This window comes from Anolis carolinensis, unplaced genomic scaffold, assembly GCF_035594765.1.
Source record: "Anolis carolinensis isolate JA03-04 unplaced genomic scaffold, rAnoCar3.1.pri scaffold_7, whole genome shotgun sequence".
NCBI lineage: Eukaryota > Metazoa > Chordata > Lepidosauria > Squamata > Dactyloidae > Anolis > Anolis carolinensis.
The window spans coordinates 15,963,813-15,982,831 of NW_026943818.1; the positions used below are offsets into that span (position 1 = coordinate 15,963,813).

At 45.1% G+C, this 19,019-nt stretch overlaps 2 protein-coding genes and 1 long non-coding RNA gene across 8 annotated transcripts in view; 1 reads left to right on the top strand and 2 right to left on the bottom strand.

Moving 5' to 3' along the window:
- col26a1 (collagen type XXVI alpha 1 chain) overlaps positions 1 to 19,019 on the top strand; it is a 42,646-nt gene that overhangs the window by 17,308 nt on the left and 6,319 nt on the right. For all 6 annotated transcript variants that reach the window (XM_062959737.1, XM_062959738.1, XM_062959736.1 and 3 more), the window contains exons 4-12: positions 10,178 to 10,239; positions 11,528 to 11,681; positions 12,016 to 12,105; positions 12,590 to 12,751; positions 13,864 to 13,956; positions 17,006 to 17,067; positions 18,213 to 18,275; positions 18,504 to 18,548; positions 18,765 to 18,809. In XM_062959737.1, coding sequence (XP_062815807.1) covers positions 10,178 to 10,239; positions 11,528 to 11,681; positions 12,016 to 12,105; positions 12,590 to 12,751; positions 13,864 to 13,956; positions 17,006 to 17,067; positions 18,213 to 18,275; positions 18,504 to 18,548; positions 18,765 to 18,809 — 776 coding nt within the window. The remainder of the gene's footprint in view (positions 1 to 10,177; positions 10,240 to 11,527; positions 11,682 to 12,015; positions 12,106 to 12,589; positions 12,752 to 13,863; positions 13,957 to 17,005; positions 17,068 to 18,212; positions 18,276 to 18,503; positions 18,549 to 18,764; positions 18,810 to 19,019) is intronic.
- On the bottom strand, positions 147 to 2,166 carry pfn4 (profilin family member 4). The gene has a single exon (XM_062959743.1). The coding sequence runs from the start codon at positions 2,074 to 2,076 to the stop codon at positions 1,690 to 1,692; it is 387 nt and encodes a 128-aa protein (XP_062815813.1). The 5' UTR covers positions 2,077 to 2,166; the 3' UTR covers positions 147 to 1,689.
- LOC134293134 (uncharacterized) lies at positions 2,528 to 5,627 on the bottom strand. Its single transcript, XR_010000156.1, has 2 exons — positions 2,719 to 5,627; positions 2,528 to 2,688 (listed from the first exon to the last, which is right to left on the bottom strand). It is a non-coding gene; the product is annotated as an uncharacterized LOC134293134 (long non-coding RNA).

The window sequence follows — 19,019 nt, forward strand, 5'->3', positions numbered from 1 at the left end:
GGCCCAATTCTATCCTTTCTTTTTATCCAGTGCTTTCCATCCCAAATAGGATGACACGGATGCAGTTTCTGGAAACGAACTGCAAGGATGTCTTCACCCACCCGCCAGGACACCTTTCACACAATACACACGAGACGGCTGGAATGTGTGTGTCAGGCACCGTATGTTTATTCTGATGGAATGAGGGAGACCAGTTCTTGCACAGGATTACCAGAAAGTCAGCATGTGCAACGTTTCGTCAAGTTAGGTTCGGAAAGATCCAGAGTTCGGGCTGAGATTTCTCGATCTGCTTCTCCATCCAGACCATAATGGCGCCATCTTCAAGGTCTTCTCCAGAGGTCTTCAGGTGCTTTTTTCCTGGAAGTCGATGGCGGCGTGGGCCATGTGTTTGGTGCTGGTCAGGCCCTCGATCAGAGTTCTGGCCGAGAGTTGGACCTCTCTCCGCTTCTCTTCTGACTCCTCCATCCAGACCTTAATGGCACCATCTTCGAGGTCCTTGAAGTAGAGTCCTTCCTGTCGAATCTTAAAGGAAGGCGTGGATGAACACCAAGGTGTGGCTCTGGAAGCCGAAGCCTAGTGTGGTCACCAAGATGTTTCCGTCGTCTATCTTGATGGTGGTGTAGGCCACGAGTTTGGTGCTGGTCAGGCCTTCAATTAGAGTTCTGACCAAGAGTTGGACCTCTCTCCGCTTCTCTTCTGACTCCTCCATCCAGACCTTAATGGCACCATCTTTGAGGTTCTTGAAGTAGAGTCCTTCCTGTCGAATCTTAAAGGAAGGCCTGGACGAACACCAAGGTGTGGCTCTGGATGCCGAAGCTTGGCGTGGTCACCAAGATGTTTCTGTCGTCTATCTTGATGATGGCGGTGTGGGCCACGAGTTTGGTGCTGGTCAGGTCCTCAATCAGAGTTCTGGCCGAAAGCTGGGCCTCTCTCTGCTTCTCTTCTGGATTCTCCATCCAGAGCATCTTCGAGACCTTCTCCAGATGCCTTCAGTTGCCCTTCTCCTGGAAGTAGTTGGCCAACTTCTCCACCGCTTCCACGCAGATGCTGGGCTCTGGATGCTGAAGCCCAGTGTGGTCGCCAAGATGCTTCCATCATCTTATCTGGATGATGGCGATGTGGATCATGAGTTTGGTTCTGGTCAGGCCCTCGATCAGAGTTCTGGCCGAGAGTTGAGCCTCTCTCTGTTTCTCCATCCATAGCATTTTCAAGATCTTCTCTGGAGGCCTTCAGTTGCCCTTTTCCTGGAAGTAGTTGGCCAACTTCTCCATGGCTTCCACGCAGACACTGGGGTATATACCTTGGCAGTAGGTCCCCACCAAGACCAACGATCAGATCTTGACCAAGATGATGGTGTTGTCGTCTGCCCACACACACTTGTAGTACTGGTTCTTGAAGTAGAGCCCTTCCCGTCGGATCTCGAGCAGATATTGGAAGAAGGCCTGGATGAACACCAAGGTGTCCACTTGAAGTAAAGCCCTTCCCGTCGGATCTTGAGTAGGTCTTGGTGTGACTCTGGATGCTGAAGCCTGGCGTGGTCACCAAGATGTTTCCGTCGCCTATCTTGATGATGGTGGCGTGGGCCATGTGTTTGTTTTCTGGTCAGGCCCTCAATCAGAGTTCTGGCCGAGATCTGGGCCTCTCTCTGCTTCTCCATCCAGACCATCTTTGAGACCTTCTTGGAGGCCTTCAGTTGCCCTTCTCCCGGAAGTAGTCGGCCAGCTTCTCCAAGGCTTCCACGCAGACGCTGGGGTACATGCCTTGGCAGTAGGTCCCCACCAGAACCAGCGACCGGGTCTTGACCAAGATGAGTCCGTAGTCTTTCCCTTTGAGGTAGATGGCGTTGTCGTCCGCCCGCACGCACTTGTAGTAGTGGTCCTTGAAGTAGAGCCCTTCCCGGCGGATCTCGAGCAGGTCTTGGAGGAAGGCCTGGATGAACGTCTGGGCCTGGCTCTGGATGCCGAACCCCGGCGTGGACGCCAGGATGCTCCCGTCGTCTATCTTGATGATGGCGGCGTGGGCCACGTGCTTGGTGCTGGTCAGGCCCTCGATCAGCAGGCTCTGGGCTTGGTTCATCCTCTCCTCTTGGCCTCTCTTCCTCTTTCCTTCCTTCCTTTCTTCCTTCCTTCCTTCCTTCCTTCCTTCCTTCCTTCCTTCCTTCCTTCCTTTCTTTCTTCCGTTGAACTGCCACGGCATTCCGGTTGCTGCACTTAGCAACAGCACCCGGTGACAACGAATAGCAAACAAACAAACAGCGAAGAAGGAGAGATTGGTTTGCAAAGAAAAAGAGAGAAAGAAAGAAGTAGGGAGGGAGTTCTCAGAACCCATAATATTAACCCCTTCCTATTTTCTTTTCCTCTGTACAAAAATAATACATGGCTGCAAGATTAGATGTGATCGCCATGGACATCTATCAAAGCAAATACAACAACAACACTTGATTACAGCCCAAAGACCCAATTGGCTCAGTGGTAAACAAAGCCAATACGGACCCATAATGGAGTAATTGAATTTTTCAAAATACCAATAATATTTAATTCTGTTTTAATGTTTATATATTTCACTTCAGTTCACTTCACTTCCACTTTATTTCTTAATTAGTCGCTCTCCACCAGAGTGCTCCGAGCGACTTACAATTTAAAATATCATTCCACAATATAAAAAACATTCAACATAAAAACATTCAACCTAAAAACATTCAACCTAAAAACATTCAACAGTGACTATTTGGCAAATTAGATCTGATTTACTTAAATGCACAACCAAACAGCCAAGTCTTGAGCGCTTTTACACAAGGTCGCAGTAGGTAAAGGTAAAGGTTTTCCCCTTGACCTTAAGTCCAGTCGTGTCCGACTCTGGGGGTTGTTCCTCATCTCCATTTCTAAGACGGAGAGCCATAATAATAATATGTCTTTGTATCAGTGATGATAATAATAATAATAATAATAATAATAATAATAATAATACATTATAATACATTATAATACTAATAATAGATGCATAGCTACTTTGAGTCTCTGTGTGGAGAAAACTTTTTCAAACTGGTGCTACAGCAGCAGAACAGAAACAGTATCAAATCAAATTTCAGCAGCAGTAGAACAGAAACAGTATCAAATCAAACTGGTTCTACAACAGCAGAACAGAAACAGTATCAAATCAAACTTCTGCAGCAGCAGAACAGAAACAGTATCACATCAAACTGGTTCTGCAGCAGCAGAACAGAAACAGTGTCAAATCAAACTTCCTCACTGTGAAAGCTGTTCGACAGTGGAACTCTCTCCCCCGGGCTGTGGTGGAGGCTCCTTCTCTGGAGGCTTTTAAGCAGAGGCTGGATGGCCATCTGTTGGGGGTGCTTTGAATGCGATTTCCTGCTTCTTAGCGGGGGTTGGACTAGATGGCCCATGAGGTCTCTTCCAACTCTACTATTCTATGATTCTATGATTCAAACGGGTTCTGCAGCAGCAGAACAGAAACAGTATCAAATCAAACTGGTTCTATGGCAGCAGAACAGAAACAGTATCGAATCAATTCCCAGGTCTTTGTAGGCTCAGCCAATCGGCTTCATGCACTTCATTTTCCAGTTAACACACAGAACACAACCATGACAATCATCATATCATTGCACCAGCACTATTTGATAGCAAGCCGTTCTCAACGGGGGCTCAACTGTCCTCTTCTTCCCTTCTCTTTTTGCTGAATCTCCACTTTTTGCTGAGGCTCTCTCTCTCTGTTTAGAAACTCGCCTCGCACCCGAACGGGGGAAGAAGATGAGATTCTGCGTGATCCCTCCGTTGTTGGCTCTCTCTCCCGGCTCTAATAGGAACCATACGCACCGAAACCGTTTTGCGAAGGGAAGATTATCTATGGTATTTGTCACTTTTCTCTCCCTCCGCCTCTCCGCACCGCTTGCGCAGGGATTTTTCGCCTTTGCGTCGTTGGGCCTCCTCCGTCTCGTTGGCAGAAAACCTCCGACTATAAAATCCTTCCCCCAGAACATCTGCGAGGAGAGAAATGTCATCTCCTCCCTGCTCCCCAGGCCACTAATCGGCCCTTTCGCTGACCCCAAGGAGAGCAATTAGGCATCCTGGTTATTGTACGCGGACCACAAAACCTTCCAGTGATGTCATGTCTAGACGTATCACTCAGGTATAAATTATATCGGGGAAAACGTAGCCTGTGTAACGGTAGGAACTATATAATAATTGTCCACATTGAGAAATGTTGGATCTACTACCATGATAGACAGAGATGCCATTGAAATATATATTAACTAGCTTTGCCCGGCCACGCGTTGCTGTGGCTTATGCTTTCAGAGCGTTGTTCTTTATTTACTGTCCTGATTTTAGAGATTATATTGTTCTGTATTATTATATCACAGTAATTATTACATATTATATTTATAATCTTATATTATCTGCTTAGAACTGGGTTATATGAGGCTGTATAAAATGCACACTGAAGTGGATTATATGGCAGTGTGGAATCCAGATAATCCAGTTCAAAACAGATAATATAAGATTATAAATGGGTTATATAGCTGTGTGGAAGGGCCTTGAGTCTATACTGCCATATACTGTAATCCAGTTAAAATCGGATAATCTGTATTTTATAGGCAGTGTGGAAGAGGCCTTAGTGAGGCCTGTCTCCTGGGCTGAGTGGGTTGCTAAGAGACCAAGTGGGCGGAGCTTAGCCTTCTAACTGGCAGCAATTGGATACAAACAATTATTCCCCTCCCTCTAATTAGGACTTGATTTTTCTTTTCTTTTTGTTGTATCAACCTAGAGCCGTGGATGATGGGTTGTGTTGTCAAATTTCGAGGTTGGAGGGCCTGTAGTTTTGCTGTTTTGTCCGCTGCCCTCATGCCATCACTCTTTTATATATATACTAGCTGTGCCCGGCCACGCGTTGCTGTGGCGTTGTCTGGTGGTGTTGATGAGAAATTGTTGAGGTAGTGGTGGTATTGAATGTCTGTTGTGTGGTTGTCTTTATGTTTAGTATGCACACTGAAGTGGATTATATGGCAGTGTGGAGTCAAGATAATCCAGTTCAAAGCAGATAATATAAGATTCTAAATAGGTTATATAGCTGTGTGGAAGGGCCTTGAGTCTACACTGCCATATAATCCAGTTAAAATCTGATAATCTGTGGAAGAGGCCTAAGTGAGGCCTAACTGTGCCTGTCCCCTGGGCTGAGTAGGTTGCTAGGAGACCAAGTGGGCGGAGCTTAGCCTTCAATCTGGCAGCAATTGGATAAAAACTATTATTCCTCTCCCTCTAATTAGGACTTTATTTTTCTTTTCTTTTTGTGGTATCAACCTAGAGCCGTGGATGATGGGTTGTGTTGCCTGTAGTTTTGTTGTTTTGTCCGCTGCCCTCATGCCATCACTCTTTATATATATATATATACATATATATAGATAGATAGATAGATAGATAGATAGATAGATAGATAGATAGATATAGATGACTGCATTCAGACACTAGACTCCAATGGATGCAGCCTTGGATCGCATTGGCCTCTTCTGCTGCTGCATCACACTTTTGGCTCGTGTTCCGCTTGGGGTCTATTCAGACTCAGAGATCCTTTTCCCATCCTTGCTCTGCCTCGACCGGCATTACGATTCCAGTTGCTTTCTGAGAACGAGACAAAGGGGCCGCGAGGGAGGAAGGAAGGAAGGAAGGAAGGACATTATAAGATCGACGGCTCTAATAAATGATGTGTTGGCATCTCTCTCTCTCCCCCTTCTCCCAGTCGTGGATTAACAACAGATGTATTACACTAATGTCTATTTATACGTTAATCTAAAACAACTGCATGGCTGCGAGGGACAGGAATCCCCCCTCGCTCGGCTTTCTTTGCTGCCAAGGCTGGGAAAAAACAAAGGAAGGGAATGTGGGGGGCAGAGAGGAAGACATGCGAGAACAATGGTCCTCAACCTTCCTAATGCCGCGACCCCTTGATCCAGACCCCCAACCATAACATTATTTTCATTGCTATCTCATCACTGTTAATTTTGCTGCTGTTATGAATCGTAATGTAAAGATCCGATATGCAGGATGGACCAAATGGATTATTCTCTCGTCCTTTGTGACATTATAAGTTTTTCTCAGGAGGAGGCAATGATTTACAGTGTCCTAGACTGCTGACAGGTCTATGAAGACAGCGTTGGTAATCTGCTGCCTTTCAAACCCATCTTGTTAAGCAGTTAGCAAATATCACAGAATTAGCAAATATTGTAAAGCGAATATCGCAGGTTTCCATTATTCCAAGCTATTTCTCTTCAGTACTTTGCAGCCATCAAAATATGCTGGGGACAGAGGGAGAAAGCGGGGAAAGCAGACAGAAGCTGGGACAATTCTAAAGGGGGGCAACAGAGGAATAATAATTTGGGATTTTTTCATTCAGATCAGGAGAGTGGGAGAACATGGTCAGGGGCGGCTCAACCGGTAAGCAAAGTACGCAAATGCAGAAGGCGCCAATTACCCTGGGGGCGCTATTGAGGCACCCAGTTCAGTGCCCAGAGAGAGGTGGGCAAACAAAAGTTCTAGGAAACAGCAACGTGCCAAAATAGGGTTTGCTTACACTTGAAAATTGCCTAGGTCCGGCCCTGGGTATGGTGTCATTGTCACCGTGATGTTGACCAGGCTGCACAACCACGCTCTTCATCCGGTGGTCTCCTACACCTCTGTCTTTCTGCCATTCTGATATCCAACCTTCTTTGGCTCAGGGCAGCTCCTGCTTCGGTATCAGATGTGCTTGGAAAACATCCCACGGCTTCTTCTCCTCCGTTGCGACTTCTCACATTTTGAGCCAGGCTTTTCCTTCCACTCCCTCCCTTCTTGGGTTTTGCTCTCTCCTCCTTTCTTTCTTTCTTTCTTCCTCCTCTTGACAGGCTTCCAAGATTGCCGGGCCCGGGATCCCAGGTGTTTGAAATGAATGCCGACTTTGTGCAAAGTTTCTCTTCTCTTAATGCTTTCAAGACGAGGAGATCCCAAGGAGCCGTCTGGACAGTATATCACCCCCGGGTTCCCGGGAGATGTTGACTCAGGAGCTGCTGGAGAGGGGCTTCCTTGACCTTGGTCTGCTTCAGAAGGAAGAAGCAATAACTTTGCAATCAACGTTGCTTTGGGGCTGGTATTGGGGGGCGGGGGTAGAGAGACATCTGCAACAACGGTGCCCCTCCGTTCCCTCTCTCTTCCTTCATTGACGTTGTCTTAGTACAAAACGTAGCATCTACAGAAGGTTCAGAGACATCCATTTGCTGAGTTTTGTTTCTGTTGGAGTTGTCTCAGGGTCCGTCCAGACCGTCCCTTTATCCCAGAACCTGGAAACAATCGCTACAAAAGGCCAAAAAACGCAAGATTTCTAGGTGCGGGAATATCCCACTTTTGAGCCGGGTACAGTTTAGTAAATGGCCAAGACTTACTACTGGCTGTTGAGACATGGATAATAATAATAATAATAATAATAATAATAATAATAATAATAATAATAATAATGTGTCCTAGACACTTGGGAAGTGTTCGACTTGTAATTTTGTGATACGAAATCCAGCGTATCTATCTTGTTTGCTGTGTCATAATAAAATAATAATAATAATAATAATAATAATAATAACAACTTTATTTTTGTATGCCGCCACCATCTCCCCTTGCACAGTAGGAAATTGGACTTGATGGTCTCTCCAATCACTTCCCAATCTATGACATATTTCTCTTCCTTTTTCACCTCTCGCAAAACTTATAATAATAATAATAATAATAATAATAATAATAATAATAATAATAATAATAATATAATAAAACTTTATTTATATACCGCCCTATCTCCCGGATGGGACTCAGGGCGGTTTCCAATCATAAAAACAACACAACATTACATAACAACATAATAACACGTTATTAAGCAAAGTAAAATAATACAATTATAGCAATAAATAACACTTACATGACCTGATCAAGGGGACGGGAACCATAAACCCAATACAGTAGAGTCTCACTTATCCAACATAAACAGGCCAACAGAATGTTGGATAAGCGAATATGTTGGATAATAAGGAGGGATTAAGGAAAAGCCTATTACACATCAAATTAGGTTATGATTTTACAAATTAAGCACTAAATCATCATATTATACAATAAATTTGACAGAAAAAGTAGTTCAATACGCAGTAATGCTATGTAGTAATTACTGTATTTATGAATTTAGCACCAAAATATCACAATGTATTGAAAACATTGACTACAAAAATGCGTTGGATAATCCAGAATGTTGGATAAGTGAGACTCTACTGTATATTAAAATGTATCATTTTAGGCTAGAGAAATCTTGTGCAATATATTCAGGCCCAGAACTTTGCCATCTGTGATAGGTTTGCCTTAGAATTGTTGTAAGATGGAAACTACTTGAAGGCAGACAACAACAAGAACAAGAACAACAACCGACTTGAAGCTGGTGGGGCGGGCCTTGTTGAGACATGTCTTCTGAGGTCCTTGGTGGGACCCGAATCCTGTCCCGCGTTCCTCCCTTTTCCCCGCCTTTGCCAGTTGTGTTCTCCTTCTGTTTCGCATTTGTATGGGATACAAGGAGGCAGAACAGACCCACAAGGTCTCGCCGCTCGTTCGGGATGCGAGACGTAAACATCTGCTTAACATAAAGCTCTGCTGTAGAGGAAATAAAGAGGGGATTAGGATTTCGCCTTCCTCTTTCATGGCAGCTGGAAATGCGATACGTTGGTCACAAACGCAGCCTGGAATGTGTGCAGCGTTGTCTGTTGTGGGGCCTGGGGTCTGGGGCTGAAGAACAACAGCCCTCCTTTTGCTTCCCAGCTCTTGACAGGAGTTTGGGTTTTGTTTGCAACAGAGGCCACGATCCGCCGGTTTCCTTTAAATCTTCCCATTGAATATCAGGGTGTTGGCCTTGTGCTGACTTCCTTCTTAACGGTTGTAAACATTTCCTTAACTTGATGTAAATATTTATCTTATCACTGTCGCAGTTCTTATCACAGTTTACCAGGCAGGTCAACTATTTCAGGTCTTAAATACAGTTCAGCAAGCAGGCAGTTAGTCATTGCAGGCCTTAATATTTTTGAATAGTAGTGGTGTGCATTGGTATGGAATCGCTGTCCGTTTTGTTTAGTTTCATTTGTTTTGTTTAGTATCCGTTTTGTATTTGTCCCCATTTTCAAAAACGTGGTGCCTATACGAATAGAATTTTCATCTCGCTTACGAAAAATGAAAAATTTCGGACCATTGGTGGCAATGGGAGGGCTTCCGGCTTGGTTTTGGGGCTAGAGGGGTAAAAATCACCACACACGGGATTACCAGTCTTCCAGGGGATCCGAGGGAGCTTGGACACTTGAAGGCTTGAGGGCGAAGGAAGATTAGCTTTACATTTATTGTTGAAGAAACGCAACTCTCCACCAGGCAGGAGGACACAATCCGATCCCTCCCGACAGAAAAAACTCCAAAGAAGGAGCCATCGCCAGACTCCACGCCTCATGGTCCTTGTCGTGAGAGGACGTTGCATTGGAGAAGGGTCCTCCATTCATCCCTCCGTCCCCAAAACTACGAGGGTTGAATGAGAAGTAATGCCTCCACCTTCGTTACTTGGGTTTGGATGGGAATATTTTAATAAATCAAATGCAGAAATAATCCTCTTCGACTACCACTATTCACTTTTCCACACCATCACCAGACAATCGGATACACTTCTGCCAACAATGAAGAAGTTTTCTGAAACCGTCGCGGATGAAGTCGACACTCTGTTTCCGCAACCAGCATCTCACAGGAGCCAGCCTGGGGAGGGAGGGAGGATGTCAGGGCGTTGGATAATACGGTGTGTCGGATTAGCGTAAGTCGGATAAGCGGGACTCTACTGTATCTCGATCAATGCAAGATAGTTTGTGGCAGCCACAAAAACTTCCAAAGTAAGGACCATACAATGAAACCCTATAACAAAACTTTGTGAATGCTGCCATCTAGTGGTGTGTTTGATATTGATCCATTTGTGTGCCTTCTCTAGGAATCTCTCGGTCTTCCGCGAGGAGAGTGACTTCCTCTGGATGTTGGCCACAGGGTGATGGCTGGAGGACTTAGAGATTCCTAGACAGATGTTCTCTCAGGTACATGTTGTGGAATGTAACAATCTCATCCGTGGCTTTCTTTCTCTCTTTTAGAATGTATGAATTGCACAAAACTCACAGATATGACGGAGAGGCTGAACACCCTCGAAGCAAAGGTAAGATAGCTTTCCATGGGCCTCAGAACATGCCTGGAAGGATCTTTATGGGGATAATAAATCAGAGGTCTTTGACACGATGTCTCCAGAGCAGCAGAAAACAAGATTCCTCTAGCAGCCCTCTCTCAGACCCAGCTCAGGGTCCCAGAATAGCTATTGTTATTAATATTAATATTATTCTTATCACCCATTGGTACACTTCCGTCTTGTCCATCTCTTTCTTGAAGGGCTTTGCCCACAATTGGACACGGGGCTATTATTGCAAATGAGGTCTGAGCAAAGCAAAAGTGAGTAGGACTATGACCTCCCTCGATCTGGACACTATGCTTCCATGGAGGCACCCTAGAACCTTCTCCGTCTCCTTCTTCTCATTCTCCATCATTTCCATCTCCTTCCCCTTCTCCATCTCCATCTTCTCTTTCTCCTCCTCCAGCTCCATTTGCTTCTCTTCCAACTCCATCTCCATCTCCTTCTCCTCCATCTCCTCCTCTGTCTCCGTTCTGTCTCCATCTCCTTCTCTTTCTCCATCATCTCCATCCTTATCCCCTTTCCTCCTCCATCTCCATCTCCTCCTCTGCCTCTGTTCTGTCTCCATCTCCTTCTCCATCATCTCCATCCCCATCCCCTGCCCTCCTCCATCTCCTCCATCTCCATCTCCATCTACTCCTCTGTCTCCATTCTGTCTCCATCTCCTTCTCTTTCTCCATCATCCCCATCCCCTCTCTTCCTTGTTACCAGGTGAGTGTACAACGGAATCAGCAGCGTCCCGTTAACACCATGTGCAAAAGACTCAGACCAGGCAGAGGAATTAAAAGAACAAAAGGAAACTTTACTTGTTGGGTTGAAGTCAAATAAACAGTTCAGCAATCGTACAATGTCCATGTAGTTGCATAAGATCAATAACTAATCAACCAGCATTCAAAATATATCCAGCATAGCATATCTAATCAGCTACTTGACCGTAGCTATTAGAGAGCCTGTCTTTTTCTGTGCTCTCCCAGCAAGCTCAACTTCCAACTGACAAAACCAGCCATCTGCCATCAAACCGATACATTGTTTGAGGCGTGGCTTGCCTCTGCAAAAGATCAGCTCCCTTTTTGCAGAGCTCTTTCTTTGCAAGAATTTTTCAAGGGATTTCTTTTACACACACACATACACATTAGCATTTTGGCGCAATACTCCTCCTCCTCCATCTCCATTGGCTCATCCTCTTCCTCCTTCTTCCTTTCTCCATCCCTATTCCCATCTCCTTCCCCATCTCTTCCTTCTTCATTTGTCTTGCATCCAGATCCTCCTGCTTGAGACTGCGGAGAGAGCTCCACCGTCGGGGAACGACCTTCCCATGGCAAGGACGACAGCCACATGGTACGGCGATTTGGTGCCGGACGCCATTCCTCTGGTCAACCCGGGGACCGTGCTGAGGAAACCCGTGGGACCTGTTGGTGAGCGCACTGCACGGTGTAGCAATGCACATGGAGAATTTGGTCTCTCTTTCACCTGCGTCCCTTCTGCATGTGTTTACTCACAAATCTATTCTCGTCGCTGCATGAAATGGAAATGGACATTTAACCATGTATTGGGGATTTGGCCTTCAGTATGTTTTGAGAATGCTCTCTGTCAGGGGCGGCTCAAGCGGTAAGCGAACTACAAAAGAGTAACTCGAACAAACAGTACAGCAGTATGTCGTCTCGTTGCAGAATTAAATTTGTCCGTTTCAGCCATTTATTTTGTAATCTGGTGTTGCCACGTCTGAACGTTTTGCGTGGATATTTGCAGGGATCCCAGGACTGGTGGGGAAGCCCGGGCCTCGAGGCCCCAAAGGCGAGAAAGGAGAGAATGGCGAGAGAGGGCCGTCCGGAGCGCCAGGTGAGACTTGCGCCGAATGCAAAATCTTCCCTTTCCCAATGGGCTCAGGAATAAGCACGAGGGCGGTGCGATCGGTGGGGAAAAATATGTTTCAAAACTCATTACAAAACTAGGGGGCGCCAGCGTTTCATTTATAAAGTATTTCTAAAGTATCCTGTATGAAAATACAGATTCTATGCAACTACAAGGGTTGAATGAAAAGTAATGCCTCCACCTTCGTAACTCCTCAAGAGATGGCAGTCCTGGTCTGCGGCAGGTCCTGGCTTGTTCAGGAGACTCTCCTCTAGAGCTAGTTCCATTTGGCGGGAAGCCTTAGCACTGAACGGTTGTGTTGTTAAAGTGCAAAGTATGGAACCCTGCGCAGACGGGGAAGCCTTAGCATTTTGCACGTCCCTGTGAAAAATCTGTGTCATATTGGTGTCCTTCCAGTAAGTAAAACAAACTAACAAACAAACCCTAATGACCCTTATGTTCTGGATTCCAGGTTTGCTGGGACCTCCAGGACCAAGGGGATATCCGGGCGAGACGGGGCTGCCAGGACCCCCGGGGCCTCCGGGTCCACCGGGCCAAGCCGCGTCTCCCAGCCTGCCTTTGACCTTCCAGCAGGGAGTCCTGTACTCGCTCCAGCCCAACGCGGAGAAAGAAAGTAAGTCCTTCTCTTATGGGATTGTGAGCCAAGGGTCTTGAGTCCCCACAGGGAGAAAGGTGGAGTATAATTAAAGATAATAATAACAACAACAATAATAATAATAATAATAATAGTAATAACAACAACAACTTGGGAAGTGTTCGACTTGTGATTTTGTGATACGAAATCCAGCATATCTATCTTGTTTGCTGTGTCATAATTATAATTATAATTATAATTATAATAATGTCATCTGCCATGGACGTGTGTTGGAGGATCTAGAGCGGTGGTTCCCAACCTTTGGTCCTCCAGGTGTTTTGGACTTCAACTCCCAGAAATCCCAGCCAGCTTACCAGCACATATACATGGAAAACATTCAATGCCATTAGACATACGACATAATATAAAATTATTATTATTATTATTATTATTATTATTATTATTATTATTATTATTATTATTATAGACAGGCACAGAGGCAGTTTAACATTTTCCAGCTTCCGGCTTCATGACGTTATGTTCGATTCCGGCCACTGGGGGAGCTGCCGCTTCACCCTTCACTTGTGACCCCGAGTCCTTGATGGTAGGACTTCCTCATTCCTTCCACATACTGCTGGCAATTTAATGCTGTTGTTGTAGGGAACCCTGTTCGGGGTCTTAACGGTTTGACCGTACCTCTGCTGTATCCCAGATGAGCCCCCAGAAATGTAGGGAAATGTAAATTAGTTAAATTAGCCTCCACGCATAAAGCGTACTTAAATTTCCTACTCGACATATGTAAATGTCTTTCAGGCTGCTTAGGTCAACAGCGAGCTAGGCTATTAATGGTTGGGAGCTCAATCCGACCCAGATTTCGATCTCACAACCTCTCGGTCAGACGTGATTTATTGCAGCTGGCTACTAACCAGCTGCGCCACAGCCTGGCCCTATCAAGTTGATAATAGAGATCAAGATATATTCTGTGCCCAGGTTGGTTTATCATATGTTCTGGCTGGATTGCCCCACAGCCTGGAAACCACACAACGGACACCCCAGTGATTCTGGCCGCAAAAGCCTTTGACAATCGATTTCGGGCCTGTGTTCAGGTCCATTGACTTCCTTCCCTGTTTTTCTTTCCCCTTCGGATACAGATGGCGAGCCTCAGCTGGCGTCCACCGTCATCGACACCATCCTGGCTGGTCTGCCAGGGCCTCGGGGCGCCCCGGGCCCCATTGGACTGCCAGGTAAGAGGGCGAGAGGGACACTTCAACATTGTTCAGCTTCTGGCTTCCTGAGGGTGTGCTCGATTCCGGCCACAGGGGGAGCTGCTGCTTCATTTTCCACTGTGACGCCGAGTCCTTCTTCATGGTAGTACTTCCTCGTATTCTTCGCACACTGCCGGCAGTTTTATGCTGTCTTAAATTAAGTTAAATTAGCCTCCCTGCCTTAAGCGGTACCTAGAATTCTCTACTCACAGAAACAGCTGTTTTCAGGCTGCTTAGGTCAGCAGCAAGCTAGGCTATTAACGGTCGGGATCTTAACTCCAACCCGAGCTTTGAACCAATAATAATAATAATAATAATAATAATAATAATTTTATTTTTGTACCCCGCCACCATCTCCCCAGAGGGATTCGGCTCACAGATATAAAACCAGCATACAGTAATATCCAATACAAAAACACACAAATAAATTTAAAAGGCATTAAAAAATCACAATCATTGTAAAACACATGAAAAACACAACAATAACCTCTCAATCAGTGGTGATTTATTGCTGCTGGCCGCTAACCGGCTGCTCCACAGCCCACCCTCTCATCTTGATGAAGGCTCACTTTGGGATCCAAACGTTTCCCATCTTTATTTTCTTCCTCTGAAAGAGAAGGGGAGGAAATAGCAGTGTCCTCTTTTGTCCTTCAAGAACAGCCTTAAAACAATGTGGTAAGTAAATGAAAACGGCTTTACTTTGGCAAAACATAGAAAACGGCACATTCAGTGGTATAATGCAAACAAAAGCAAATATCCGACAAGCCCCAACTCTTCTGGGTTTCAGAAAGGCCGTGAAAACATGGCTGTGTGCACAAGCTTTTAACGAGTAATACGATCACGTCAACGTGGTCCGATTGAAGGCTGAAGTATGAGGTTCTTAGACAAATGGATCTAATTCACATATGTTTTAATTTTTATAATGTATTTTAAGTACAAGAAAACCGCACTACAAACTAGAGCTGACAGTTGGCACAACAAAGCAAAAGTTTTTCAGTGCTGACGGGCTACTGAAACATATGTTTTAAATGTTATAATGTATTTTTTATTATTATTATTATTATTATTATTTTTAATGATGTATTTTTATAGTTTTAATTGATGATATGTACTGTTTTTGTTTTATTATGTTCTTGGCGTTAAATGTTGCCAACTGTTGTGAGCCGCCCTGAGTCCCCCCCCCCCCCCCCCGGGTGAGAAGGGCGGGGTATAAATGCTAGAAATAAATAAATAAATAAGTCTTAGGGCAAACACAGTTCTTAAGCCTCTGATCAATTCCCAAATCAAGTTGCAGTCTTACTTCAGGCAAAGAAACAGCAATAAATCCTTAGGAGCAGTTTCCCAGATGCAGACTCGGAGCAGGCACAAGGGGAGCGAAGGCTTAGGCTTTAGAGTCAGTTTGTTACCAGCAAGAGCTGTCTGCACCTGATTCTGATTTATAGCCTTGAGTTCCCTCACAGCTGCTAGGTGGTTCCCAATTACTCAGCTGCATTTCTGGCAGCTATTCTAGCTGAATGACATCTCTGTTGGTTTCCTTTCTCTTCTCCTGAAATGTGGGTACTTGCAAAATCTCCTCCTCAGATTCCAACTCCCTCTCAGATCCGTGAACACTGAAGAAGAGGAATCCCTAACAGGCAGGCCCATACCTGCTCTAGTTTCCAATGTGTACTTTCCAATGTTAATTTCTCTCCCACCCCGTTGTTTTTTGGGAAATGCCTTAAGTGTTTTGCCTGCGTGAGCCGCACTCTGCAGTGACCTCCCGCCAGGAGAGAGAGAAGGCCTCCCTGCGGCTCTGACGACATCCCTCCATTTAGCCTTCCGCTCGCTTCATCCCCGGCTTTGATATGCAAGGGCTCCATGAATTATTGAGGCCGGTGGCGGATCGGAAACGAGCGCAGCTTCGTTTGGAAGGAGCAAAAAGCGACACGGGCTTCTTAAGAAGCAGATACATTCCCCAAGAGCCTCCCGTCCTGAACTGCCAATTTCCAATTCTAGGAATGAATAGAATATCATAATTTTGTTGTCACTGTACGTCGTACGAAATGCCATCCCAAATACGCATTATGTATCAGGATGTGTCCTTACCAGCTACAACAAGCTGCTTCGTCCACCCCGTGCCAATTCGGTTGGGAAAGGGAGGAAAGCTCTGGCCTCTGATAAGATGATAGACAACCCGTATGGTGGGAACTAGTCAGAACTCTCTTTCTATAACCTACGGAAGAAAGGAAAATAAAGCTATTTCCAAGGTGATGCAGAACTAGTCAGAACTCTCTTTCTATAACCTACGGAAGGAAGGAAAATAAAGCTATTTCCAAGGTGATGCAGAACTAGTCAGAACTCTCTTTCTATAACCTACGGAAAGAAGGAAAATAAAGCTGTTTCCAAGGATTTCCTACTTGACAGATGCAACTGTATTTCGGGTTGCTTAGGTCAACAACAAGCTGGACTATTTAATGGCTATTTAGTGGTCAGGCACTCAATCCGACCCAGGCTTCGAACTCATGATCTCTCGGGCAGTAGTGATTTATTGCAGCTGGCTACTAACCAGCAGCACCACAGCCCAGCCCCTTCATATTGATACATAGCCCTCATCATGCCTCCCCTTTCTCAGCCTTCTCTTCTGCAGGCTAAACATGCCCAGCTCTTTTAGCCGCTCCTCGTAGGGCTTGTTCTCCAGACCTTGTTGAAGGCCTTCCTGAAAGCCAGATACGCGCCACTCACGGGCGTTTCCTGCATCGACCCAGCTCGTAACTCTATCAAAAAAAGAGTTCAGATGAGTCTGGCATGACTTGTTTCTGAGAAACCCATGTTGACCGTTAGCGATGACCACATTCCTTTCTAAGTGTTTGCAGGCCACTTCCTTCACGATCTTGTAAACGACTGACCGGTTGTTTTTCCATCGAAAACATGCTGACTCTGTCAGTTCCGGACAGATGTTAGTTTTCCTTCTTAAGCCAGGCACATTGTGTTTGCTTCCTTGACTTCAATCATGATCATCTTTGACTATGTGAACTATGTTTCCCGCCAGGCCCACCGGGATCTTCGGGACCCAAAGGGGCGCCAGGACCCGTCGGACCCCCTGGGCTCCAGGTAGGATTTGAGAAGTGGATATTTATTTATTTACATTCTGCCCTTCTTTGATGCTGATGTTGATGATGATGATGATGATGTTGATGCTGATGTTGATGATGATGTTGATGTTGGTGCTGCTGATGTTGTTAATGATGTTGATACTGCTGCTGATGTTGCTGCTGATGTTGATGATGATATTGATGATGCTGATGATGCTGTTCATGATGATGCTGATGTTGATGATGATGATGTTGAGGATGATGATGATGATGTTGTTGCTGCTGCTGCTGCTGCCGATGTTGATGCTGATGTTGATGATGATGTTGATGCTGCTGATGTTGATAATGATGTTGATACTGCTGCTGATGTTGCTGCTGATGTTGATGATAATATTGATGATGATGATGATGATGTTAATGATGATGCTGATGATGATATTGTTGATGATGTTGAGGATGACGACGATGATGTTGATGCTGCTGCTGCTGGTGTTGATGATGTTGATGGTGATGTTGATGTTGCTGCTGCTGATGTTTATGATGATGTTGATACTGCTGCTGATGTTGATGATGATGCTGATGATGATGTTAATGATGCTGCTGATGTTGATGATGATGGTGATGATGTTGATGTTGCTGCTGCTGATGTTGATACTGCTGCTGATGTTGATATTGATGATGCTGTTGCTGATGATGTTAATGATGCTGCTGCTGCTGATGTTGATGATGATATTGTTGCTGATGCTGATGTCAATGCTGAGGATGATGATGATGTTGATGTTGCTGCTGCTGATGTTGATGATGTTGATGTCGCTGCTGCTTCTGATGTTGATACTGCTGCTGATGTTGCTGCTGATGTTGATATTGATGCTGCTGCTTATGATGATGTTAATGATGATGCTGCTGCTGATGTTGATGATGATATTGTTGCTGATGCTGATGTCAATGCTGAGGATGATGATGATGTTGATGTTGCTGCTGCTGCTAGTGTTGTTGATAATGTTGATGACGATGATGTTGCTGCTGATGTTGATGATGATGTTGATGTTGCTGCTGCTGCTAGTGTTGTTGATGATGTTGATGACGATGATGTTGCTTCTGAAGATCCGTGTTTCATTGGAAGTTCCTTCCTGACCGGGCTTGCTCCCTTCCCCTTCTGTGTAGGGCATCCCTGGTTCTGCTGGACAACCTGGCTCCAAAGGATCCAAAGGAGACCGAGGCGAAAGGGTAGGTTTATATGTGATGATAGGTGAGACAGGGCTTGCAACAAAGGCAGACTCGCTTTGCCCAGAGACTTAGAGATAAGGAGCGGAAAAGCAGGTGCAGGAGAAATGATGTTATGGGAGGATAGACAATATAGCAATACGGAACATAGGAACCTTACTGTGGGGCCAGCCCAGCCTTCAGGATTCTCATCAAATTTATTCTAATTAATTTTACTTTTTTTCTTGACAGGGGCAAGTGGGTCCGATTGGCGAAAGAGGACTTAAGGGACTCCCTGTAAGTGGTCCATTTTCGTTTTTGTGAATATGTGTGTGTGCTCTTCCTAGAAGGGAAAATCCTAAAAACATGGGGAAATTGATTAAGCTGCACAAACTTTGTCTTTGCGGGAAGGACATTGTCCTGCAGTGCATTTTGCTCCGGTTTTTCAGTAAATATCCCATCATGGAGTCTCAACCAAACTGGGCTAACGTTCACACCATTTTCCTTTTATAGGGCGAACCTGGCAAGAAAGGCGAAGAAGGAGAGAAAGGCACCGACGTAAGGACCCGGCAGGACCTTCTTTGCATTTACTACGTTCTCTGTATGCCTCCGTCCCATATTATTTATTTTATTTATTTACAATATTTATATTCCACCCTTCTTTCTCACCCCAAAGAGGACTCAGAGTGGATTACAATGCACATATACATGTCAAACATTCAATGCCATTATTAGATATACGACATATATAGACAGACACAGAGGCAA